The sequence below is a fragment of the Orcinus orca genome, chromosome 1 (genome assembly GCF_937001465.1).
Source record: "Orcinus orca chromosome 1, mOrcOrc1.1, whole genome shotgun sequence".
Lineage (NCBI taxonomy): Eukaryota > Metazoa > Chordata > Mammalia > Artiodactyla > Delphinidae > Orcinus > Orcinus orca.
In genome coordinates this window covers 167,495,183-167,522,709 of record NC_064559.1, presented here as the reverse complement: position 1 = coordinate 167,522,709, position 27,527 = coordinate 167,495,183, and the positions used below count along the sequence as shown (strand labels likewise).

The 27,527-nt window shown below is 41.2% G+C and overlaps 1 protein-coding gene across 5 annotated transcripts in view; it reads left to right on the top strand.

Annotated features, from left to right (window-relative positions):
• The window catches only part of TCEANC2 (transcription elongation factor A N-terminal and central domain containing 2), a 37,545-nt gene extending 14,847 nt beyond the window's left edge, over positions 1–22,698 (top strand). For all 5 annotated transcript variants that reach the window (XM_049711137.1, XM_033435451.2, XM_004273821.4 and 2 more), the window contains exons 4-5: positions 13,691–13,884; positions 21,660–22,698. In XM_049711137.1, coding sequence (XP_049567094.1) covers positions 13,691–13,884; positions 21,660–21,848 — 383 coding nt within the window. In that variant the 3' untranslated portion in view covers positions 21,849–22,698. The remainder of the gene's footprint in view (positions 1–13,690; positions 13,885–21,659) is intronic.
• The last annotated feature ends 4,829 nt before the right edge of the window (positions 22,699–27,527 follow it).

The window sequence follows — 27,527 nt, the reverse complement described above, 5'->3', positions numbered from 1 at the left end:
CTGATCTGTACAAGGTGTATGCTGGCACAGAGGACAGAGTAGTCTTACATCTGGGGAATTCAGAAAAGGCTCCATAGAAGAGGCAACATTTCACTTAAATCTTGGCTTTTCTGTCTTGAGTAGAAATAACTTCCAAAGCATGGTTTGTAAAAACAAAATAATAGCAACATTTGCTGCTACATCATTTATTACAGCATTGGAGATATTTTAAGAGGTAAGTCAGGAACTACGTTGAATTACCATTTTAGTACAGTACACAACTGTGAATAATATGCGAGGGAGGGCCAACATGTGTTCCTCAAGCTGCTCCCAAGTCCCCAGGGAGTCCAGGGTAGTCGTTCACAGCTGCTGTTCTTGCCCTCACCAGTGCAGCCATTGCCTTCTCTGCCTCCCCTTGACCTCTTGTTCATGAGAAGCAGGAGAGAAAGCAGCTTCAGACTGGCGCTAACAGCTGGCAAGAGCTGTGTGAAATTCCCCAGAGGTTCCCCCAAGAGTCTTGAGAGTTGCACCCCTGTAATATAAACCAGAATCTGAGAAAATTAGATGCTTAAAGAACATAAAACCCTATCATTATAGCCAAGGAGAGTCTCCCATCTGCTGCTAGATTTTCTCTTTATAGGTTGTGGTCACTAGAGGGCAATAAGACCATTCATATGAGCAGATAAGGTATTTCCACCAGTAGAGGGTACTAGTGGTTAATATTTTATGACATGTATACATGTACATATGTGTATGTATATGTTCATATTTAGGCACACCACAAATACCACTTACAATCAGATCTTAAATATCAACATAATAGTCTGGAATTGTCCTACAAATACAGAACAGATGACAATTTTTAAAAAATCATTTCTATTTGTCCTTTGAGTACCATTGTGAATATGCTTTCAAGAAAGGGTGTGTCTGATGTTCAGAGATTCCAATTCAAGAATCATAATGAAACCACAACAAGGGGGTATAACTTAAGAGGAGCTGGAAACCATCCAACTTTTGAGTCTTGACCCTATCCCAGGCCTTTCCATAACCTGAGGTTGGGTGGAATATATGGGTTCCTTGGTCAGTTGCTAGCCTGAAGATTCATTTGGATCATTGCCTGAGAATATTTACATTCTTCCACCTTTAGCCTCCTGCCTGTCCCTATCCTGTGGGCTGTAAGGGACAAATATTTACTGAGTACCTTCTTTGTGCTATGAACTATGCTGGCATAATGATGAAGGAGGCAGATACTGTCCCACCTTTTTGGAGCCTGCAGTCTAATGGAAGGACAGGCAATTTAACAAGACTTTATCATACAATGCAATGAGTGCTCTGATGATGAGGAGAAGTTAGCCCAGGGAGTATATGTGTTGGGAGTAGAAAAGATGTTAAAGAATGTGTCAGGCCTGGGTATATCACGTGAGCTGTACAGAGGGCTGGAGGTGGGAGAGAACACGGTACACTGCAAAAACTAAAAGAAGTTTTGTGTACTTGAAATGTAATAAGCTGGAGACAGAGTCTGGACCAGATGGAGAAGACTCTTTGTAAGCCATTCAAAACTGTTTGGTCTTAGCATGCGTATTAGTTACCTGTCCCTGTGTAAAAATTATGCCCAAATTTAGCAGCTTAAGTGTCTCTTATCTCACACAGGTTTTCTGAGGGTCAGGGATCAAGGAGCTGCTTATCTGGGTGCTTCTGGCTCATGGTCTCTTAAGAGGTTATAGTCAAACTGTTGGCTGGGACTGTAGTCATCTGAAAGCTTGACCAGGGCTTGAAGATCTGCTCCTAACTCCTCACTTATGTGATTGCTGGTAGGAGGCCTCGGTTTCTCATCACCTGGGCCTCCCCATAGGGCTGCTCATGACATGGTGGCTGACTTTCCCCAGAATAAGTGATCCGAGAGAGAATAACCAAGATGGAAACCATAGTGTCTTTTATCATCTAATCTTGGAAGTAACATACCGTCACTTCTATTATATTCTGTTGATCACACAGACCAACCTGGGTACAGTTGGGAGACAACTACACAGGGGTTATGAATACAAAGAGGTGAGGATCATTGGGGGCTATCTTGTAGACAGGCTATCACAGCATGTATTTCTTTTAATTTAACCTAGATATATTCTACTTCCTGGACCTGCAGATTTATGTTCATTTGTAGAAGTTTTACAACCATTATCTCTTCAAAAGCACGTCTCCTTTATTCTCTCTATTTATTTGTTCTGGCATTCTACAATTAGAAATTTGTTAGATCTTTTATATTCCATGCCCCTTAGCTCATATGTCTCCTTGTCTCTCAAAAAATTCTGGGCAGTTTCTTTAGTGTCCCACTATTGTGGGACATCCAAGAGGAAATGTCCAACAGAATGTTGGATGTACAAGGCTAAAGCTAAGGAGGGACAGTAAATATATACTTGAGAGTCATCATCAGCATATAGTTAGAAACTGAGGCAGTTGCCCGGGGAGAGTATGTAGGAAAAGCAAAGAGCCAAGTCCCAAATCCTGAAGCACATCAATATATGAGGCTCACAGGAAATGGAGAAGGTGTGAGCAGGGAAATGGGAGAGAACGCTGTCATGGAATGGGAAGGAGGGCTTCTGAGAGGGGATTCGTCAGCAGTGTCTGTCGTTGTCAAAAGACCAAAGAAGCGAATTCTAAAAATTGCACGTTGGATTTTACAAAGTAAGGTCATTAATGATTTTTGGTAAGGACAGTTTCAAAGGCAAGGTTAAGGGCAGAAGCTTGAGGAGTGAGAAGGAGGTAAGGAAATGAACTGTGAAAACAGACAACTCTTTCAAGAAGTTTGGTATTGAAAGGAAAGAGAGAGGTGGCAATATCAGAATGGAATGTGGAATTGAAGAAAGTTCTAATTTTTAAAATAGGAAAGAACCTAACCTGTTGAGTGACAGGTTCGTAGGGAGACCTTATCAGGGAGAATGGACCAGACTTGGTAAGGATTGACTGTGGAGATGAGGATGCCATGATGCCTCTCATTTTGTTGTCACCCATACCCCCTTTACTGGCTCTCTCTTTCTACCTTCGGATACACTTAAATCTTCTCCTTTAATTGTCTGCCATCTTTTCCAGATACCTCGTTTCACTTCTTCCTTTTATAGCCAAATTCCTTTAAATATGATTAATAATCACAACTCCCATTTCTGCCCCTTCCCCTCCTTCATTAAATTATTTCCATGCTGGCTTCTCCCACAAACACTCTTCTTCTCTCTAAGGACACAAGAGATTTCATTCTATCCAAATCCAGTAGTCTTATCTCAGTTCTCATCTTCCCAGAACCGTGAACTTGAGACCATTGATTACTCTCTTTTCTGTCAATATGAATGATACTGAACTTGTTGCCAGTTCTTTATCTATTTTTTAAATGTTTATTTCCTTCAAGCCCTTATCTGAGTTTGTAATTACTTATTTAATTATTTACTGAGTTATTTTTTGTTTACTGTACAGTAACTCTGTGCCAGCAAGACCATGCAATATATTTTATTCACCAATGCATTTCAAGCATTAGTGTGGCATATAACAGATGCTCAGGATATGTTCATCAAATTAATGAAAATGACAGGGTCAAACAAGATTTTCTCCATGGCGCTTTGTTTCTCGCCTTTCTCTGTTTCTTCCGTCTTTGTCCCCCGTCCTCTCACAGGAGGTACTTTTCCAGAAAGCTCAGACCTCAGTCTTTGGCTGCTACTTTAGAGCACTTAGCCAGAGGCCGTCCACTTCTCCAGCTTAACTGAGGCCTTAATTCAGAAAACTCCTGGGTATGCATCTCCTGTCCTGATCCATTTCTGAATCTTAGATTTTTAGAAATACTGTTCCAATTTACATTGCTACAGTTTTCTTAAAATCTTACTAATTTACTGGGTAAAAATAGCATCTTGTTTTCATTTGCTGTATAGAATGGATTGTTTTCTGTTTGTTTATTGGCACTTTGTCCTTTTTTTTGTGAATTGTTTGTGTTCTTTGTCCATTTACTGTTGAGATCTTATAGTTTTTGTTTTCGGTTTCTGAACTTTATAAATGTCAATGTCATAAACGTTTAAATCCATTTAGCTACCTCAGTTTATAAACAAGGAAATTCAGACTCAGAGAGATGAAGTGACTTATCCAGGGCCATATAGTGAGTTAGCACCAGAGATGTAATGAGAATCCAGGTCTCTTGGGGCAGTGTTCTTTCTTGGTTAGCAGACTGCCATTGTGCCCTGAATCCCAGCCATATGTGCCTTAATTTTACTGGACCATCTCTATGGGTTCTGCCATCTGCTCAAGCTCACCTCTTTTAAATCAGAATTTAGTGCCTTTTCTTGTGTACTTCAAATGGGAGTTTTCTCCTAGTATTTTCATTTTAGTCAGTGTTTGCTCTGACATAAACTCTTTAGGTGCAAATGTCCAGCAGGCAGTTGGAGATGTAGGACTGAAACTCAGATGAGAGACTAGACTAAAAATATGTATTTGGAAGACGTTCGCCTGGAAGCATTTGCTTAAAATCACTTAAGTGGATGAATTCTCTGAGTAAAAGAAAAGATTAAAGGGCTGAAGGATTGAGCTGGGGAGAATATCCGTGGCAGGGAAATGGGAAGAGGAAGAGGAGCCGGTGAAGAGGCAAGAGTGTAATTAGAGAGAGGAAGAGAACCAGGGCTGTGCAGTGACACGTGGGCTAAGGAGGAGAGTGGTTTTTTTTTTGTTTGTTTGTTTTTTTGCGGTACGTGGGCCTCTTACTGCCGTGGCCTCTCCCGTTGCGGAGCACAGGCTCTGGACGGGCAAGCTCAGCGGCCATGGCTCACGGGCCCAGCCGCTCCGTGGCATGTGGAATCTTCCCGGACCGGGGCACGAACCCGTGTCCCCTGCATCGGCAGGCTGGCCCTCAACCACTGCACCACCAGGGAAGCCCAAGGAGAGTGTTTTGAGAGGCAGGGGAAGTGAGTAACCTCACTGTTCTCAAGTGGTCTGGGAAGTTGAGGGCCAGCTGGGCAAAAGCCTTTGGATCTAGCACCTAATGGGGCCTCTGTGTCTGAATACCTTTATTATAAAGGAAACCAGTGGGCGGGGATATTAAGTAAATGGCTGATGAGGCAGTGGAGTTAGACCTTGCACTCAACCTGGTAGGCAGGCATGCCCCACTTCTGCAATACTGTAGGTATAAATATTCTGGGAGAAGTTTTAAGTCCATCATATTGATCTGATTTTCATTTATAATTGATTAACAACAAAAAACCTTGTACTTACAAAGTACTTTCACATCTACGACTTCATTTGATCCATATAACAATTCTATAAGGTAAATATTATTATTTCTTCATTTTACAAATGAGAACACTGATTTCCTCATTTTACAAATGAGAACACTGAGGCTTAGAGAGTTTAAAGTAACTTGCCCCAGGTCGGGAAACCAAATAATAAGCGACAAAGCTAAGGTGGACTTATGCCATGTCATGCCACCTCCTGAAACCCAAAGATGCACCTTTGTCCACGGCAAGCTCTTACTTGTCCTTTAAGACCCAGCTGAAACATAATCGTCTTGGTGAAGCAAAAAATGTTTGTTGAATGAATAAATGAGTTAGTGAGTGAGTGAATGAATGGGTATGTGATTTGACTTGCCCAAGTTCATGGGATAAGTTAGTGGCAAGGAACTTTCAAATGGCCTTCTGTTCTTAAGTTGTCCCATAGATTCAGCAATCCTGAACTGCTGATAAGCTCCTGTGTTCATTATCTATGAATAGTGCCATAACAAATCGCCAGAAAATTAGTGGTTTAAAAGGCACAGATTTATTATCTTACATTTCTGTAGGTTAGAAGTTCAGTACAGGCCTCAGTGAGCCAAAATCAAGGTGTTGGCAGGGCTACATTCCTTTCTGGAGACTCTAGGGGAGATCTGTTTCCTTGCCTTTTCCAGTTTCTAGAAGCCACCTGCATTCTGTGGCTTGTGATTCTCTTCCTCCATCTCCAGAGCTGGCAATGGTGGGTCGAATTCTTTTCACACCTCATCTCTCTGACCCACTCTTCTGTCTCTTCTGCCTTTAAGGACTCATGTGATTAGATTGGGCTCTCCTAGGTAATCCAGGCTCATCTCTCCATCTCAGGGTCCTTAACCTGAATCACATCTGCAAAGTCCCATTTTCCATGTAAGGTAACATATTCAGAGGTTCTGAGGATTAGGGCATGGATGTCTTTGGGGACTATTATTTTGCCTACCACAGCCCTCCAACTACTCTGTGCTCTTTCAGGTTTTATGCTCTTATTCACTCTACTGCTTGTCAAGACTCTGGACGAGAATTGCCTCTTTCATGATATTCCCTGGCCCGTTTGCCAGCCAAATTGACTCCTCTGTCCTTTTGGCCCCTGGTTTCCCCCTTCAATACTATCTTAGGACCTGTAACACTTTGGTGCACTGTTTTTGTTTAGGTGTCTTCTCCTGTGCTTAGACCTACCTGGAGCTCCTTGAGTAAAGGGCTGTGTCTTGTTCAACATTCTATCCCAAAGTCTAGCACAGGGCCTGGTACTTACTAAGTATTTGATAATGTTTGTTAAATGAGCAAAAGACCGCTTCCTGCAGGGAATTTGTCTTAATGTGCTGGGATGCAGAAGCCCCGAACTCTTAAACCTAAGGGACTTGACCTAGATCATAAGACCAGCCAGTGGCACTGCTTGCTTTAACATAAACTTCATGGAGCAAATAATGACTTTTTGCAGATCATTAACTTCCTCGATGTAGCTTGACCAACTTGTGACCTTGGGGAAAGGTCATGGAGCCTCATTTTTTCCATCTGGATCAGGAGGAGGTAGGACTGTATGATCACTGGAGGCAACAGTATAGGGTTAATACTTGAGCTCTGCAGCCAAACTGCCTGCATTTGAAACTTGTCCCTGCTTCTTACTTGCCATGTCCTGCACAAGTTTCTTAACCTCTTAGTTCCTTAGTTCTTTACCTGTTAAACGGGGAATCATTATAGCACCTCATAGGGTTGTTCTGAGAATTCATTGACTTAAATGTAAAGCATTCAGTGCAGTGGCTAACTGTCATTATTGTTATCATGAAATTCCCTTTTTCATTTAAAGTTTGTCATTCTGTCTTGTTTTTTATAGAAGAGGGTTCCCTAGGCCTCCTCTCTCCTCTTTTCCTGCCCCAGACTCAGTGCCTTCCCTGCTGTTACTCTTCCTTCTGTCACCCTCTTGCTTGCAAAGCTTGCATCCCCCAGGTCTCCTCATAGCCCCTGCCCTTCTTGGGGTGGTTTCCCTGGTGCTGGGAGAGCCTCCTGACCAGTCCAGGTGGGGCTCCTGTGGGAGTATCTGTGAGGTGTACTGCCCCCTGCAGGCCAAGAGCAGTGATTCCTTTGCCCTGGCCTGAGAGTCAAAGACTTCTGCCCTTTGGCTCTTCTGATTTAGGAATATCAAGAAGGTGAACAACATTATCTTAACAGAACTTTATTGGACACTCTCTGTGTGCCAGTCGCTAATAACAGAGAAGGACAGGGTGTTGGGGCATTAAGTATGCAGGCTCTGGGGTCAGGCTGCTGTGCTCAGGTCCTGGCTTCCATGCTCAGTAGCCATGAAGCCCTGGGCAAGTAGTAAGCAGGAAGGGTTCTTAGCAATGGGTAAGAATTAGGAACTTTTCATTCAGTTCTTTACAGTATAATTCCATTATTTTGTTTGCAATTGTGTGATTTTCCCAATCCACTGCATCCATATTCAAATGTTAGTACAAAGCCAATCTGAAAGCCAAATGTAAACTTTTTTTTCTTTGTAATATAACTGTTTGATTCAGTTCCGCAAACATTTCTTGATTGTTTTGTGGTAAGGCACTATGCTGGGAGCTGGGAATATATCTTGGAGTAAGGAGTAAGGTATGGGGCTCTGCACCCAAGATGTTTACATCAAGTTTAGAGGGAAAAGTGGCATTTAAACCTTCTAGGCAGAGGGAGCAGTGTGAGCTAAGTACAGAAATGTAAGAAGGCCAGACAGCCTGACCCTATCAAGGACACGCAAACTGCTTTCTATGGCTAGAACTTAGCACCTGGAGGCCAAAGGGGTAGGAGGGCTGGGACTGAGGAGAGGAAGGAAAGAGAGAGATATGGTGAGAGGTATGGCCAAAGAGGTTCCAGGTCATCGAGGGCTTGAATCTATACTTAGAAATTAACTTGAGGACAGAGGAGAGAACCATTGAAGGGCTTCTGGTAAGGGAATGATGTGATTAAATTGTGTTTTTAAAAGGTTAATTTGACTTTAATATAGAGGATGAATTGGAGAAGGCCACTCTGGGGACAAAGATTGATTAGTAAGTCATTGCAGTAGACCTGTGGAGAGGTGATGAGGACCTGAATCAGGGCAGCAGGGAGAATAAAGAGGGACGTGAGGAAAAGGAAAAGGTGCAAGAAATGTTAAGGAGCCTAGGGACTTCCCTGGTGGTCCAGTGGTTAAGGCTTCGTCTTCCAATGCAGGGGGTGCATTAGCTCCCCCACCTCTTTGATCCCTGGTGGGGGAGCTACGATCCCACATGACTTGGGGCCAAAAAACCAAAACATGAAACAGAAGCAATATTGTAACAAAGTCAATAAAGACTTTAAAAATGGTCCACATCAAAAAAAAAAATCTTAAAAAAAAATGTTAAGGAGCCTAAAATAACGGGTGAATGCTAGTGCCACGTGTGACAAGAAATACAGGAGGAGGGACAGAGGGGGATAATAATGAGTTCCATTTTCCATTTTAGAAATGTTGAGCTAGAGGTGCTTGCAAAATAAGCAGGTAGAGATGTCCAGTAGGGGACTGGATATTTGGGTATTGTGCTCAGTGAGAGCCTTTAGGCTAGAGATATGTATTTGGGAGTCATCTGCTTGCAGATGGTAGTTGGACCACAGGAGTGGGTAAGATTACTCAGGGAAAACAGGTGAAGAAAGAAGAGAAGAGGCCAAGGACAATGTCCCAGCTGGGGTTCACAGGTAATTAAAGGTTGGGCAAGGCATGTACAGCCAGCAGAAGAGATGGAGAAGGAAGAGGAGAATCAGTAACAGGTGATATCTCAAAAAGCAATGGAAGAGAATATTTCAGAAGGAAAAAGGCAGCAGTGACAGATGCCACAGAGGTATCAAGTAATGTCATGATGGAAAAGGTCCATTGGATTTGACAAGAAGAAGGACTCTCTGTGGGACTTGTGCATCTTCATTTCTTGTATATAAAGGTGGATCAACGGTGCCTGTCTTGGGGAGAGAAAAGGGTAAGGTGGGGAACACATGAAGGGAAGCATCTCTATTCCAAATAAACCTGAATGCACTTCTAGTATAGCATATCCCGTGCTGTTAGGATTGCTTACAGGTTGAGCCAGCCCATGAGATTGTGAGCTGAACTGCATAGATACATACAGTCCCACTGCTCAGAGGAGACCCTTGTTAATAATTTCATTATAAATTCTTTTAGACTCTTTGTCTCTGTGTATAAACAAATATGTGTGTTTGTTTATATATATATATACACAAATGTAATTTTAAAAATAAATATTGGCTTATACTGTGCATGCTCTTCTGAGAACCTGAGTAAAGTAATCATCTTTCCATGTGACTACACATAGAGCTATTGCAGTCTTTTTTTCCTGTTTTTTTTTTTTTTTTTTTGCGGTATGTGGGCCTCTCACCGCTGTGGCCTCTCCCGTTGCGGAGCAGAGGCTCCGGACGCGCAGGCTCAGCAGCCATGGTTCACGGGCCCAGCCGCTCTGTGGCATGTGGGATCTTCCCGGACCAGGGCACGAACCCGTGTACGCTGCAGCGGCAGGCGGGACTCTCAACCACTGCGCCACCAGGGAAGCCCGCTATTGCAGTCTTTAATGGCTGCCAAGTATTCATTGTTTGAATGGACTATAATTCATTTAACAGATTGGACCCTTAATGGTGAGCTTGTAGGTTGTTTTTAACTTTTTGCTGCTGTACACAGTACTGTAATGAATATTTTTATACATAGATCTTCTTTGCACACTTTGGCAGGGTGAGTGTAGGTTAAATTCCAGGGACTGTGTCTCAGTCATGTCTGTATCCTCAGCACCAGGCATTAAGTAGGTGCTCTGTAAAAGTATTAAAATGCCCTGAATTTAGGTCTTTGAGGTCCTGCAGTGTCTCATTTACCTTTGTGTTTTTACCATCCACAGCAGTGACCAACAGCACAAAATATTGTTTTCTGAGTGAATAATCTCAAGGATATGGAGAACTCCAGCCAGAAAAGGAAAGTGTTGAGTAGTGACTTCAGCTTTAAGTGGCATGTGTTTCAGAAGCACCTCACTAAGCATCGCTAACTAGGAAGCACCTTGAGATATTTCTAATGAGGGCTCTGCATTCCTCCCCTTCACCTTCCTCCTTGTGATGAGTATTGATGTACTTCTTTCCCTGGTCAGCAGAAAGACTAGATAAAAATTCCTGGGAGATAATGGGATAGAGAGAGAAGTTAAAGAATCTTGTCTTCCCTTCAAAGTTACTTCCAGGGTGCTCTTCACAGAACCTTTAAAGCAGGGAGAGTTTCTCGTTCAGCCCTGCATGACTAGTACCTAGCGTACCTAGTACAAAGAGTAGGCCTTCAGTCGACATGTGAGGAGTAAATAAATCAAGCAAGTGTTGAGCTATGCAGTTGGTGTGATCTGAGAAATTTTCTAAATGTTTTGACCATTTTCCCAAGATTGAATTCTTTTCCATTTCCTTTTGTTCATTGATGCCTCTTTTATTATATATTAATTTTTATATACAATAGGGTTTGTTCCTGAGCTTAATTAATTAATTATGGCCGCATTGGGTCTTCGTTGCTGCGCACGGGCTTTCTCTAGTTGTGGCAATCAGGGACTGCTCTTTGTTGCAGTGCGCAGGCTTCTCATTGCGGTGGCTTCTCTTGTTGGTAGAGCACGGGCTCTAGGCGTGCAGGCTTCAGTAGTTGTGGCACATCGGCTCAGTAGTTGTGGTGCACGGGCTTGGTTGCTCTGCAGCATGTGGGATCTTCCTGGACCAGGGCTTGAACCTGTGTCCCCTGCATTGGCAGGTGGATTCTTAATCACTGCACCACCAGGGAAGTGCCCTGAGCTTCACTTTTTATTCCACAGATCTATCCATCTGTTGTTTTGGTGCCAGTCCATATAATTTTAGTTGCTTTATAATATGTTCCAATAGCATATAAGGCTAGTTATACCTCATAATACATAAGAGTATTTTATGCTATTACTCATTTGTTTTTCTAAAATAAGTCTAAAGCTATTTGGATGTATTCTAATAAAAGCAGCCTACTAAGATTTTTTATTGTAATTACATTAAATCTACAAATTAATTTCTATATTGACATCTCTGTACTGGTCTTTCCATCATATAATATGGTATATTTTCCCCTTTCATTCAAATTTTCTGTTATATATTTTAGTAAAAACATATGTATTTCCTCATCTGGGTTTCTCATTCCCCAACATTTACCAAACACCCACTCTCCCGACCCCCTCTCCTGCCCCTGTTTTCTGCTGGAGATCCAAAGATAAACGTGTCACAGCTCTTGCCCTCAAGGAGCTCTCTTTGGTGGGCAAGAAAGATAACTGATCAGATAATTACAACTAATTATAATAGTTATTGTGATGAACAGGAGCATGAGGTGCTAAGGAAGCACAGAGGAGAGGTACCAGCCAAGACTGGGGGTTATTATATTAAGGAAGACTTCCTGGAGAAGGGGACTCCTGAACTGAGTCTTAAAGGCAGAATGTAAGTTAACCAGATGAAGAGAGAAGAAGGAATATTCCAGGCAGACAAAATGCTCATTGGAGTATATGTTCAAAAGTAAAGAGGTGAGAAAAATATTGAAGTGTCTTAGGAGCTGCAAGTAGCTAGAGTATCGATGACAGTGGGGTAATAGCTGGAAATGAAGCTAGAAGGTAGATGGGAAGGTGGCAGATAGTGAAGGTACTTGTGTGACTAGATAAGAATTTGGATATAGGATTGAAAGGTTTAAGTGGTGGAGTGTAATGGTCAGATTAATGTTTTAAAAAATATCCCTGAAAGAGAAACGAATAAAGTTAAATAAAGACCACTCTGGCTGCAGTGTGGAAGGTGGCATTAAGAGGCCAGTCAGGCTGCTGGAGTCATCTGGAGGCGACATGCCCTAAGGCAAGGTCAGTGGTGACGGGATGGAGTTTAAGAGTGGTTCCAGAGCTATTAAGGAGATAGGCACATACACAAGCAGCACATGGGCATGCAACCCCCTCTTGTTAATGAGTTGCTAAGTGGTTTATGGTTTTTACTAGTTTAAGCATGATTTTCCCCCTATTATACTGACTGTTTATTGCTGACATAAAAAAGCTATTGATCGTTTTTTAAAAGTATACCTACCTTATATTCTAATACTTTTTGAACTTTAATTCTAAATGTTTACTTGATTTCTTTGGCTTTTCTGTGTGTTTATTTTTATCTAAGTACTTTTGCATATGATATTTTTTGACCCTTTCCTCTTTTTCCATTTTTATTATGAAAATCTCAAACATTCACAAAAATAAAGAGAATAGTACAAACCCCCATAGGCCTTTCACCTACATTCAGTAACTATTAAGGTTTGGTCGCATTCACTTTATCTTTCCCTTTTTTGTGTTTTTGTGCTGTTACTGAAGTATTTTAAAGCAGAATCTCAGATCTTTTGTCATTTCAGCTCTACATACTTCAGTATGCATCTCTAAAACATATGGATCTTTTCTTACATGGCTACAATGCCATCATCGTGCTCAACAAAATCAACAATAATTCTTTGATATAATTGAATAACCAGTGTATATTTGTATTTCTTGTTTATATCAAAATATATTTTAATTGGTTTATTCCAGTCAGGATTTGGATCACACATCACATTTGATAGTTTGGACTCAAAAGACTCTTTTAATCTTTAGCAATCCATAACCTTACTCCCTTTTTTTAAAAGTGCCATTGATGATTGAATGTTGTCCTGTAGAATGTCCCACATTCTGGATTTGTTTCTTACGCTGTAATTTAACTTATTCCTCTGTCTCTCATATTTTCTATAAACTGGAGGTTAGCTTTGAATGACTAGTTACTAGGGTTATGGTTCATCTTTTCCTTGGGAGGAGGGTGTAAGACTACTTCATAGGTAGGGCTGTGAAGTGCTACCTCTATCTGATAGTGCCACTCTTAGGGATGCTAAGATTGATCAGTGGAGATGATGACACATCATCTTTCCATTGTACATTTCCCCATCAACTTTTCATTGACTGATTTCATCCACTGTTGATTGTCACCTGAATGAATTATTTCATCATGGGCCACAAAATTTTTTTAAATTCTGTCAATTTTATCACATTTATTAGCTGAATAAAGAATATTCTGTCAATAACTTAGGACTGTTTGGTTGTCCTGAAATATAATATGTACTGAAAAGACAAGATAAATGCTTAATTCATTCTTTTATTGCAATTTTTGGATTAAGGAGTTGGTACCTTAGGTGTTCCATTTTAAGTATCTATTGATCGTGCTTCTGTTTTATGACTTATTTCATTGGCTAGCCCAGTGATTCTCCCCCAGTGATTATCTTGTTATCTCAGCCTTTGAGAAACAGGTCTTCATTTGCACAAGAGCCTTTACATCCTTAGGTGTGTGAATGACTTGCTAAGTGCCACACATTAGTCCTTCCAGTTCTGTACCTTTCAGAAGAATACAGAACAACCTTTTCTTTGGTTTCTGTTCTCTTGTTCCAGGTCACACTGTGAACAAGATGCGTCAACACTCAGATTCAGAAGTGGCTTGTCTTGCCAGAGAAGTTTACACTGAATGGAGAACTTTCATTGAAAAACACAAGGATAGACCTTCTATAGAAGTCCGAAGTGATTCCAAAACCGAGACATTTAGGAAAAACGCCCAGAAATTACTCTCAGAAGCCTTGGAATTGGAGGTAATGTCCTGGTTGGAATGTGATGACTAGGTACTCTGGGTTAAATGACCTTCATATTTTCATAATGAACTTTCATAGTCTTAAGTGCTATGGCTTTATTCTAACTTTTTTTTTTTTTAAAGATTCTGGATTTGTAAACGTTCTGGGGGACAGTATTGTATAAAGAGTACAGGCTTTGGAATTAGCAAGACATGAATTAAAACCCTGGCTCTAGTATGTGCTGGTTGTGACACCTTAGGCAAATCTCTGAACATTTCAGAGACTTGATTTTTTATCTGTGAAATGAAGATTATAATTCCTACTACCTAAGATTGTTGGAAAGATTAAATGAACCATATATACAAAAGAATAGGACAGTGCCTGGTGGTTAGAAGTCACTTAATGAATGTTGGTTCCTTCCCATTTAAAATTCTTACCCTAACAAATACCATATGATATCACTTATATATGGAATCAAAATATGACACAAATGAACGTATTTACAAAACAGAAACAGACCCACAGACACAGAAAACAAACTTATGGTTACCAAAGGGGAAAGGGGTTAGGGGAGGGATAATTAGAAGTTTGGGATTAGCAGATAAAAACTACTATATACAAAATAAATAAACAACAAGGTCCTACCGTATAGCACAGGGAACTATATTCAATATCCCGTAATAAACCATAATGGAAAAGAATATGAAAAAGAATATATAAAATTGAATCCGTTTTCTGTACACCAGAAGCTAACACAGCATTGTAAATCAACTCTACTTCAATAAAAATAAATAAATAAAATTCTTTCCCTTTCCACTGAAGCAAAAATTCTGAGATGGACTCTGTTACGGAATATCAATGGCAAAATACATAGCTGTCTTTTGAAAAGACTGTACTCCATTTTCGGTCAGCACTCATACCTTTAGTTCTAATGTATATAGTCAATTGCACAATCCCTGTCATCTTCATGACCAACAGTTAGAATGGTGTTAGTGGTTTGAGGTACACATGCTGGAAGAATTTTTGCTCATTAGCAATAGTATTAATCATCATCAAATAAATCTTATAGGTCAATTAATATTCTGTAAAAATCAGACATATAACATCCATATTTTTTCCTCTTAGGGTATCCCTAATAATGTATCCTTAAAGAATAACTTAATATTATTAACAAAAGAAGCAATTCAGAAGTCTGATTTAAATACCTGATCTGTCACTGCATTCTCTGAAAAAATATTTTAACCTTTCTATCTGTTATGTATCCACAAAAGAAAGGCAAATCGGCTTGTGGTATATTATTTACTTTTAAAAAATAAAGTTTGGGGTTTTTTAATACAAACTTATGATAGAAAATGAAAAAATATGGAAAGGAAAAATAAGATCACCATTGAACCTACCATCCAGACATAGTCTTGTTAACTTGTTAATTTTGGTGCATTTCCTGTTTGGTAAATTATTGTAGCTCTTTGTTTTTTTTTTTTTAAATAAATTTATTTATTTATTTATATTTTTGGCTGTGCACGGGCTTTCTCTAGTTGCAGTGAGCAGGAGCTACTCTTCGTTTCGGTGCGTGGGCTTCTCATTGTGGTGGCTTCTCTTGTTGCGGAGCATGGGCTCTAGGCACGCAGGCTTCAGTAGTTGTGGCACGTGGGCTCAGTAGTTGTGGCTCGCAGGCTTTAGAGCGCCGGCTCAGTAGTTGTGGCACACGGGCTTAGTTGCTCCGTGGCATGTGGGATCTTCCCGGACCAGGGCTCGAACCCGTGTCCCCTGCATCGGCAGGCGGATTCTTAACCACTGTGCCACCAGGGAAGTCCCTGTAGCTCTTTCAATGAATACTGGGCAAGTTATGATTATCCCAGACTTATTAAGAGCCAATTATGTACCAACTGTTCCATAAGATATTTTTATTGATTATTTAAATAACGTTGCAGAAAATTGACAATTATCCACATTTATGTTGTATTTTTAATCTTGATCAATATCAGCTAGTGTCATTTTGTATATACTTTTCTATATATTTCTGTTCTTATATTTATAATTTTTAATGTCTATTTGATGGTTCAGTGAATTAATATACTGTGTTTGCTTAACTTTTCCCAAGGAAATATTGATATGAATATTAAGCCCTTGGAAGAGAGAAAAAAAATATGAAGGTTGTAAGTCTAATTTTCTGGAGTATCGATTAGCCAACAAGACTCGCTATTTGATGTTTTAAAAGAAGTTTATTTTTAAAATAAACCAAAATTATTGCAGAAACATAGAGTGTGGGTATATAATATGTAGTTAATGTGGTGGTAAATACCAGTTCCCTGTGGTATCTTTTTAAGTAAATGATAATAATGAAGCTATGCTTGTAAGGATTAATGAGCAGTTTGCTATATTAAACTCAATAATAATTATCCTTTTAGTTTATCCATTAATTATCCTTTAACTGGCACATCAAGTGGTAAGCACTCAAGTGTTACAAAGCAAAGTTTAAAAAGTGATACATTCGTTAGTGCTTTCCAGTGTAATTGGAAAAAATATCAGATTAAGCATAGTTGAATGGTTTTGTTCCCAAAGAGTAAATTTTAAAAATTAAAAGTGTGCATCTTAGCCATCTTCCTTGGCCGAAGAAAATCAATCTGTTTTCCCTGCATAAACAACATTTTATAGTATTTTTTTATCAGTTTGGTATGTCAGAAAATACAAATACAAACACTTTTTACATAAAGTTAACTCTTAGCACCCATCATCATCTGAAATATTTTCATATTAGGGAACCATCTAATCCAGTATCTGGTCTTTGACAGTAACCAATGTTGAGTGCATTCAAATCAGACATCAGATCTCCATAAATGTACTATATCAGGCAGTAGTAAACCATTGGATAAGTTATTGGCCCAATAACTAAAAAGCTTTTGCAATTTGATCTTAGCATGTGTTTTTTCAAATCCACTCATTACATTTTTATAGAAAATAATGTTTCTATGTTATTTGTTTGGTCTTATCCTTTAGTAGTGAAAGCCACAGATAAAGAATATACACACACAGCCCAAAAGTGCATCTCTTTATTACTCTACACATCTTGCTTTCCAGATTCATGGATTGTTTCCTTGTTCTTGGAATAAAGGAATAGATGAATAAAATCTCCATTGTTGAGACCCACACTCCATTCCCCTTTACTTTCTCCCTTCCAGATCTTCTTTGTTCTTCCCTGTCTTTTAGATCTTTCCTCATATGAACGTCCCCTGTGGTGTCATTCTCTTACTTCCCCTTCCTCATTATCCACTCTCCTTCCTACCTCACGGCCTGTGATCATTTTCCTATTATGTCATTTAAAAAAAATGAATCTGATTCTCAAAGTGAGCCTGTTATCGTTAAGAGTTATGAAACACTGGCTGGTTGGCCCAGTTGGTTGTCAGATGGTGCTAATGAGATCCAGGTCAGGGGTACATCCCCATATGGGACTGTTAGTTTTTTCTTTGTTTAATGGCCTCAGACTGTACCTCTGGCTTTGACCAGCTCTTTAATAAATGTATTCAAGTGGTCAAAAAGGAGTGTGGGTATATATGTACAAATCCAATCATGCTATTGGAAAACTCATACAAAGTTTGCTTCTAGTGGGTATTCAGTTCACCAAATGTTTAGTTCTACTACTACTAGTGCCAGAGGAGAATGAAAACATGAATGAGTTGCAGTCCTTATCCTAAGAAAGCTTACTGTCTCCTGACTAAGAGCCTGTAAATGACTGACTAAATACGAGGCAGGATGAAATATGTCTGAAATAGTGTTACTAGCAAGTGGTATAAACACACAAAGGACAGAACAATGAAATCTGATGGGGAAATCTGGGAAGCTTTCATGAAAAAGCACTTGAACTAGCCTTTGTAAGAGTGGTTGGATTTTGCTAACTAGAAAATACATATAAAATAGAAACATATTTCATATGCTATGTATAGGATGTTACTAAAAGAGCAGAAAAGGAGGGAGGTATACATGGGGAAAGAGGAAATTCATTTCACAGATATTTACTGAGCACTTAATATGTGCCAGTACCTATGCTACTAGGCATGGGGAATTTAGAAGTGGATCCAAAATGGTACCAGCCCTGGAGGGGCTCACAGTCTCTGAGGGAAGTAGGCAAATGAATAGTCACAATACAGTGTGGGAAGTTCTGCACTTAAGGTATACACATGAAGAAGAGCTTCTTCCCTTGTTTTTAAAGAGCTTAACAGATGTGGCAGACATCACTAATTGATTATGGCAGCATTTCTTCTGAGTCCAGAATCCTTGACAAAAGACAGCTCTGGGTGGATGTGTTTTATATCTTCACCCAGCAATTGCCAGTTTGTCCAGGATTGGACAACTGAATAACACATACTCAACGCACAGGTACAAATAGATAAGGAAGGCAAATCAGATTCTCTGTCTCTGGGAAACTGAACTGGGAAATACCAAGAAGCAACAGTGGGAGTTTTGAAACAGAAGAGATATTGGAGGAGTTATGAGGAAGCAGAAGCTATGGGTAGAGATGTGTAGAATAGGGGGAGAGAATAAGGCAGTTAGAATTGATAAGTAAGGCAAATGGAGAGGAGGAAAAACATTTGAAAAAGAGACCAGGCAAATCATGAGAGACACAGAGAAAGGATATGGTCCGTAAATAAATCCCTAGGTTTCTTACAGCATTCTTGTTTCCATTCATACACATGTATCTCATAGTAAAACCCCTTTTTCTCAAAGTCTCAGTAAGACTCTGGTCCTTTCACCCAAAAGGGCTTACCTAAATTACCCATTACCTAGATTAGAATCCATTGGGAAGGACTCTCAACTTGGGTAGGTTTGGATTATCCAAAGGCAGTTATAAGGTAGGCATTCTTCACTTTGTTCAATGAACATGTTATACACAAGGATGCATGATGAATCATTTTCCCTTATGATTTACATTTTAATATTACAAATGTTTTTCTTCATTTCTTCATTCCGATTGACCTTCATTTAACAAGAAGCATGCATGAGAATTGCTAGCTACTTGCTTCTTATTCCCATCACATTGCTGGTATAGCACCTATCCTGCTGCCCCTTGGTTTTCTGTGTACATGCCTCTCCTTTCTAGGCTGTGACTTCTTAGAGGGTAGGGGGTCAGGTGTTTTCTGCTTGGGTATCTCTAATACCTAGATCAGACCATACTCAGAGTAGCGACTCAATAACTATTTGCTGAATGAAGTATGAATAAGTATCCAGTTCTGTGAATTTCAAGGCACTCTCAAGGTTCTTTTTTATATATACTACAGTTTGATGGAATGGCCATGACTTATTTTTGCAAATGTACACATACCCTTCTTCCCCTAACAACCACTCCCCTCAAAAAAAGAAAAAAAATTTTTAAAAAAGCCTTTTTTCTTGCCTGTCGTATTAAGTGAATCTCTAAACAGTCAGTGACTAACCATCCTCACACTGGGACGAGGAACCCTCATTGGGGTGAGGAGCCTCTTTTGCAAATGTTGCTGGACAAATGCTGGGCAGATGGCCAGCCACCCTTATAGCCTTGTAAAGTAGTCTGGTACCCGGGCTGCCTCAGGCTGGGGGCTAGTTCAGTGCCCACCCAGGAGGCCATGAAAAGCTCAAGGAGTCTGGGTTCTGGAGAGCCATGGCACCACGTCCACTCACTCCAGCACCAGCCTTGGAGATAATCAGTCAGTCATCAGGACCCCAAACTTCCCTGAACACCTTTTGTCTGTTACACCTAGGCAGATGTCTGGACCTGGATATTCATTCTCTCTCTCCCTTTCTCTTTCTCTCTCTCTCTCAGTCCTGTTCTGTTCCCTGCGTGGTCCTCATTTCTTCCAGGTTTCTTTATTATATTCATTTTGGTCTGCTGGTCTCTCTCTTTCGTTAGGACACTTATCAAATGTCCGGTGATCCTTTTTTTATTTTGGTGCATTTTTTCCTTAAACTTTTCCTTTTTAAAATATATGTATAGGGCTTCCCTGGTGGCGCAGTGGTTGAGAGTCTGCCTGCCGATGCAGGGGACACGGGTTCGTGCCCCGGTCCAGGAGGATCCCACCTGTCGCGGAGCGGCTGGGCCCGTGAGCCATGGCCGCTGAGCCTGCGCATCCGGAGCCTGTGCTCCGCAACGGGAGAGGCCACAACAGTGAGAGGCCCGCGTACCGCAAAAAAAAAAAAAATAAATAAAATAATAAAATAAAATATAAGTATAGTACATACATGGAAAAGCACACAAAAGATATATGTACAGCTCACTGAATTCATCACCAAGCAAGTGCCCACCTCACCTGGCCTGATCCTTCTCATTCTCCAGCTCTCACGTCAAATGCCGTTCCCTCCTGAGGCCAGGAGCTGCCCTCCAGGGTCGGGTCCCTTTGCTGTAGCTCTGTGCCCCAGAACTCGCTCATATCCTCTTTCCCAGCCCTCGGTACACTTGCAGTCCCTGCTTCTATCTGTCTCCAGCCAACCCGTGCTCTCTGTGGAGTCAAGAGCTGTGTTGACCTTGTTCACTGCTCTTTCCTCAGCCCAGGCACATAGTGCTGAGTAAGTATTTGAATGTGTGGTAGGGTGGGGAGGGAAAGAGTTGAAGGGAAAAAAGCAAATGAGAGAAATTTGTTTCCTGTTTTCAAGGAACTCACTCTCAGGGAAGACAAACTCAAAAAAATAGATCATTGTAATATGTTATGAAAATGACTAAGGGAAGCTCGGGATACTGTGGCAGCCCCAAGGGGAACTTTCAGTCCTTTAAACTAGGATTTGCTTTTTTGCTTTTTGTTTTTTAGCTAAGCTTTGACACACAAATAGGAATGAGTTTCCTAGGGAAATTGCACCTTGCTGAGGAAACGTGTACCTGCGCAGAGGCGTAGAGGTGTGTAAAAGCAGCTGAGGTTGTTCAGGCTGGGCCAGGGTCAGGACCAGGGAGGCGAATAGTGAGCGACGCACCTGGAAAGGAACGAAGTGAGGGGGTCTCTGACCAGCAACCCGGTCTGGCCTGGATCCAGATCGTGTGGGCCAAAGTCTCAGACCTGTCCTGCTTTCATTAGGCCTGTGACTTCAGGAGGGCTTGGGCCTGAGCCAGACCACCCCAGAATTGCCACAGGTCCTATCCTCTAGGCCCCTTTCTGCTTAGCTGACCCTGCAGAGGTCTCTCCAGACTCAGCTGGTCTCTCTGAAGGTTAAGGGGGCAGTGAGTATGGTGAAAGGGAAGAAACATGGGTGTTGGAGTCGGGGGCTCCGAGTTAGAGTCCCAACTCTGCCTCTTAATAGTTGTAAGATCTGGAGCATTCCTTTACCTTTGAATCTGTTTCCTCATCTATAAAATGAGGTAGTAGGAGTTGTGAGCAGTAAATGTGAAAAGTGATTTATAAGCTGCTTTACACACATATTAGGATCCAGACCCATTGTTTTTAAAATGCTGTCAGGGGTTAAAAGTCACTTAAAAAACAAACAAAAAAGTATAAACTGTTATACTGATTTATTATCCTTGGTCTTCGTTTCCTGGTTGGTAAAGTACAGGGCCCAGGGCCCAGAACCCATTGCTTGGTTCAAGCCAGTTTCCTGTTATAATGGCAAATATTACCACCCGGCAGGGGTTGTGAATGAGGTCCCTGTCACAAAGCACATGGCCTTGTTCCTTAATTGCCAGGGTGGAATTAATTTGCTCTTCCTGTTTCTTTTGTGACAGGAAGTAGATGTCTTTGAATTTCAGTTGATTAATGGAGGCCTCTGAGCAAAGTGCTCCAGCCTCCCTTGCTTTTAATCCTTATGCAATGCAAGGCCCTAATTTGATAATTTTGCTGTTTTTTCAGATGGATCACCTACTGGTTGAAAATATTGAACGGGAAACGTTTCATCTCTGCTCCCGCCTCATTAATGGGCCATACCGGCGGACAGTGAGAGCCCTGGTCTTCACATTAAAGCATCGAGCTGAAATCCGGGCTCAGGTGAAGAACGGCACGCTGCCAGTCGGCACGTTTGTACAGACCCACAAAAAATGACCTGAGCATGGTTCCAACCCTGGGCTGGGCAGAAAGGAAAATGGGCCTTTCTCTGCCATTCAAAGACTCTTTTGAGTTTGGGCGATGGCTGATGCTGGCGGTGCTGAATTTTCCCATGGTGCCATTCCTTCAGACAGAGGATACAGAGAGCCCTGGGAGACAGACCTGCAGGAAATGCTTCATTAGCTGGAGTGCGCCGGTGCTGCCTAACAGGATGCGCGCTTGCTGTCGCTAGGAAGCGCAGTACGGTTGCCATCACCCAACACAGTGAAAGGGTGACGGATTCCACTGTGAATATGCCAGGGACACCTCTAAACTTCCTCCGTGTCAGGCAGATGAAGTTACTACTTTATTTTGCCACCCTGCAGGTAACTGAAACTCAATTACCACAGCTGCTCACTCAGTTCCGTCCCCCTGAGTTTAGATAGCTCCAGTGCCTCTCAGAACTCCCCTGTCTGTACTCTTTGCTCTACCCCAGGGGTGAGCCTGCCGGAGCCCGCCAACTACCCCTTCTTTCCAGAACTCACTTATCTGAACGTTTCAGCTCTCCCTGGAAGACCTGCGCTGGTCTCCAGAGCCCCCATGCTGAGGCTTCTAATGAGGAACTGTCCTGAAGCATCCCCACACCTTGGGGTTTATTTGAATATGTTGGCGCTCTCGGTTTAGGGCTCTGTAGAAGATACATAATGAAATTGCTCTTGAAATGAATTACTGTAGGAGAAAAATTATATACATACGTATTTTCAAATGAAATACCCGTATATAGACTTGCTTGAACAATTTTGTAAGTGATATTTGCTTTTTTTAAAAAGTAATAATAAACTGGGGCTTTTTTGTCCCTAAAACCAAAGGTATGGCTTGTTCACTGAAAAGTGTTTTGGGTTGAGAAAGAGTATAGTTGGTGAAAATAAAGAATGATTGGACAGGAATCTGAGGGAGATAGCAAGACCCAAAGGTTTTTTAGGTTAGGGGAGACTGGAGCATGTTTGTAATCTGAAAAGAAGGTGCCAGTAGAAAGGGAGAGATTTAGGGAATTCCCTGGCAGTCCAGTGGTTGGGACTCTGTGCTTCCACTGCTGGCGGCCCGGGTTCGATCCCTGGTCGGGGAACTAAGATCCTGCAAGCCTCGCAGCGCGGCCAAAAAAAAAAAAAAGGGAGAGATTTAAAATCCAGAAAAAGAAGAGATGGATTAAAAAGGAAGGACACCCTCTCTCTCACACTCACACACACACTCAGCTTTTTTCTGACACTCTTTTGACAGTAAGTTGCATACATCACAGATCTTTACCCCAAATGACCAATAAACAAGAAATGATGCTTAGGGACTTCTCTGGTGGTGCAGTGGATAAGACTCCGCTCTCCCAATGCAGGGGGCCTGGGTTTAAGCCCTGGTCAGGGAACTACGTCCCACATGCATGCTGCAACTAAGAGTTCACATGCCACAACTAAGGAGCCAGTGAGCCGCAACTAAGGAGCCTGCCTGCTGCAACTAAGACCTGGTGCAACCAAATAAATATTAAGAAAAAGAAATGATGCTTAACCTCAAAAATATTCAAGAAAATGCAAAATAAAGCAATAATACAATGCCATTTTTCACCAATAAAACTGGAAAACATTTTAAATTAGGACACAGGGAGGGGGAAGGGTAAGCTGGGACAAAGAGAGTAGCACTGACATAGTATATATGTCATAGTATATGTACTACCAAATGTAAAATAGATAGCTAGTGGGAAGCAGCTGCATAGCACAGGGAGATCAGCTCGGTGCTTTGTGGCCACCTACAGGGGTGGGATAGGGAGGGTGGGAGGGAGACACAAGAGGGAGGAGATATGGGGATATATGTATACACATAGCTGATTCACTTTATTATACAGCAAAAACTAACACAACATTGTAAAGCAATTATACTCCAATAAAGATGTTAAAAAAATAAAATGCCAACTTCTGGTGAAGATGTGGGGAAATGGTCACTTTTATACACTGATGGTGGGAATATGAATCACCACACCCTTCTTGGAAAATAATCTGCCGATATTTACAAATATTTAAACATATATGTACATTGACCCAGCAGAAAGTTTTCCTAAAGTAATACATACAAGGATGTTTTGTGCAGCATTATTTGTGTGTGGGGAGGACTGACAATGACTAGTCATTAAAAAGAATGGGACTTCCCTGGTGGCGCAGTGGATAAGAATCCACCTGCCAATGCAGGGGACACGGATTCGATCCCTGGTCCGAGGAAAATCCCGCACGCCGCGGAGCAACTGGGCCCACGTGCCACAACTACTGAAGCCCGCGTGCCTAGAGCCCATGCTCTGCAACAAGAGAAGCCACTGCAATAAGCCCGCGCACTGCAACAAAGAGTAGCCCCTGCTCGCCACAACTAGAGAAAGACTGCGCGCAGCAACGAAGACCCAACGCAGCCAAAAATTAATTAATTAATTAATTTTAAAAAAAGAATGAATGAATGCTGTATCCATTGACCTGAAGGGTTGACTAAGATGTATTGTTAAGTGAAAAAATAAGAGATTTATAGAGAAATGTCTTTAATAAGAACCCAGTTTTATAAAAAGGAAACAAAAAAATCCTATATATGAACGTATGTCTTTGTACAGGATTATATGAACACAGAGAAATGTATGAAACGATATATATCAGGTCATTTCCATTGGCTGCCTTAGGGAGGAGAGGGGAGTCAGAAGATGGCATGAGAGGAGATAGGAGTTGGGGAAGAAAAAAGTGTATCAAGATGAAATCTGCCAATGTAATGATGTTGAATATACTTGTATGATTTTGTGTGTATTTATGTTTATATTTTTGTTCTTTTAATGGATTAAGCTTATCAGAGATTTATTTTAGAGAAATTTAAAAAAAGAAGCAAGGACAGAAAGAAAGGAACTAACATTGTCTACCTTCTAGGTGCTAGATACTTTTTCTAAGATAATTTGTTAGCATTTACATTGATCTTTATATAGTTTTTTAAAAATCCTGTTGAATCATCTTGTTGTATTAGTAGGTATTGTTTCAGTTTTTTAGATTTCTTTTATTCAGCAACCATTTGCTGAGTACCCATTCCATGAGGCCTTGTGGATACCTGGCAGGAGCTACAGATGAGACCCTGAGGCTCACCAAGCAGAAGTATCTTGTTCAGTTTCCCACTGCTAGTGACTACGGGAGCTGGAATAATGATTGCTCAGCTCTGTGCTAGACATTTTTAAAAATACCCAATTAAAGGTGAGAAAATTGAGGCTCAACAGTGGTTTAGTAACTTACTCAAGGTCACACGGATAGTGAATAGAAGATCTAAGATTCAAAACCCAGGTCTATGCTCAACATCGCTAATCATTAGAGAAATGCAAATCAAAACTGCAATGAGGTTTCACTAGGTCCCATTTGTTTATTTTTGTTTTTATTTCCATTTCTCTAGGAGGTGGGTCAAAAAGGATCTTGCTGTGATTTATGTCATAGAATGTTCTGCCTATGTTTTCCTCTAAGAGTTTGATGGTGTCTGGCCTTACATTTAGGTCTTTAATCCATTTCTTTTTGTAGTGAGGTGGATGGACCTAGAGACTGTCATACAGAGTGAAGTAAGTCAGAAAGAGAAAAACAAATACCGTATGCTAACACATGTATATGGAATCTAAAAAAAAAAAAAAAAAAAAATGGTCAGAAGAACCTAGGGGCAAGACAGGAATAAAGATGCAGACCTACTAGAGAATGGACTTGAGGATACGGGGAGGGGGAAGGGTAAGCTGGGACAAAGTGAGAGTGGCATGGACATATATACACTACCAAACGTAAAATAGAAAAGCTAGTGGGAAGCAGCCGTATAGCACAGGGAGATCAGCTCTGTGCTTTGTGACCACCTAGAGGGGTGGGATAGGGAGGGTGGGAGGGAGGAAGACGCGAGAGGGAGGAGATATGGAGATATATGTATATATATATATATAGCTGATTCACTTTGTTATAAAGCAGAAACTAACATACCATTGTAAAGCAGTTATACTCCAATAAAGATGTTTAAAAAAAAAAAAACTGCATTGAGGTATCACCTCACGCCAGTCAGGATAACCATTATCAAAAAAGCTAGAGGGGCTTCCCTGGTGGTGCAGTGGTTGAGTGTCCGCCTGCCAATGCAGGGGACGTGGGTTCGTGCCCTGGTCCGGGAAGATCCCACATGCCGCGGAGCGGCTGGGCCCGTGAGCCATGGCCGCTGAGCCTGCGCGTCCGGAGCCTGTGCTCCACAACGGGAGAGGCCACGACAGTGAGAGGTACGCAGGGTACGCAGGGTACGCAGAGGTACGCAGAGGTACGCAGGGTACCTCAAAAAAAAAAAAAAAAAAAGCTAGAAACAATAAATGCTGGAAAGGGTGTGGTGAAAAGGGAACCCTCCTACACTGTTGGTGGGAATGTACGTTGATACAACCACTGTGGAAAACAGTATGGAGGTTCCTTAAAAAATTAAAGATAGAACTACCATATGACCCAGCAATCCCACTACTGGGCATATACCCTGAGAAAACCATAATTCAAGAAGAGTCATGTACCACAATGTTCATTGCAGCTCTATTTACAATAGCCAGGACATGGAAGCAACCTAAGTGTCCATCGACAGATGAATGGATAAAGAAGATGTGGCTCATATATACAATGGAATATTACTCAGCCATAAAAAGAAATGAAATTGAGTTATTTGTAGTGAGGTGGATGGACCTAGAGTCTGTCATACGGAGTGAAGTAAGTCAGAAAGAGAAAAACAAATACCGTATGCTAACACATATATATGGAATCTAAAAAAAAAGGTTCTGAAGAACCTAGGGGCAGAACAGGAATAAAGAGGACATGGGGAGGGGGAAGAGTAAGCTGGGATGAAGTGAGAAAGTGGCATGGACATATATAAACTACCAAATGTAAAATAGATAGCTAGTGGGAAGCAGCTGCATAGCACAGGGAGATCAGCTCAGTGCTTTGTGACCACCTAGAGGGGTGGGATAGGGAGCGTGGGAGGGAGACACAAGAGGGAGGGGATGTGGGGATTTACATATACATATAGCAGCCAAAAATTAATTAATTGTTTGTTATACAAACAATTTGTTATACTTTGTTATACTTTGTTATACAGCAGAAACTAACACAACATTGTAAAGCAATTATACTCCAATAAAGATGTTAGAAAAAAAAAAAAACAGGTCTATTTGCCTGTATATAGCCTCCCAGGTTGATTTCATCCACTCTCATGGTTTCAGGCATCTTTTACATGCTGATGACAACTCCAGTTTGTATCTTCAGCCCATCCCTGTCCCCCAAGTTTCAGACCCTGGATGACCAGGATCAAATTTGAAGGGCCTTTTGAGCACTAGGCGAAGGCGTTTGGACTGATTCCATGCAGGAACTATGCAGTTAGTTTTCTGGTTAAGGGGCTGTGTAGAAGAGAAGCTGGAGCAGGGAGAGAGACCAGAAGTGGGAAGCTTCATTTTTAAACAACCAAAAGGTTCTGTTAACTTAGGAACCCGGAGTAAGTTGAAGACAAATTGCTCTCTGGCTGAAAGCCTTCAGTGGTGATAGTTGGAAACTACAATGATTACAGAGATGTGCTTTGGAGATTTGGAAAGCAGACTATGTTATTTGTGGCTGTTTTCTCCTTGATGCATGTGCAGAATTTCCATGAACACTAATG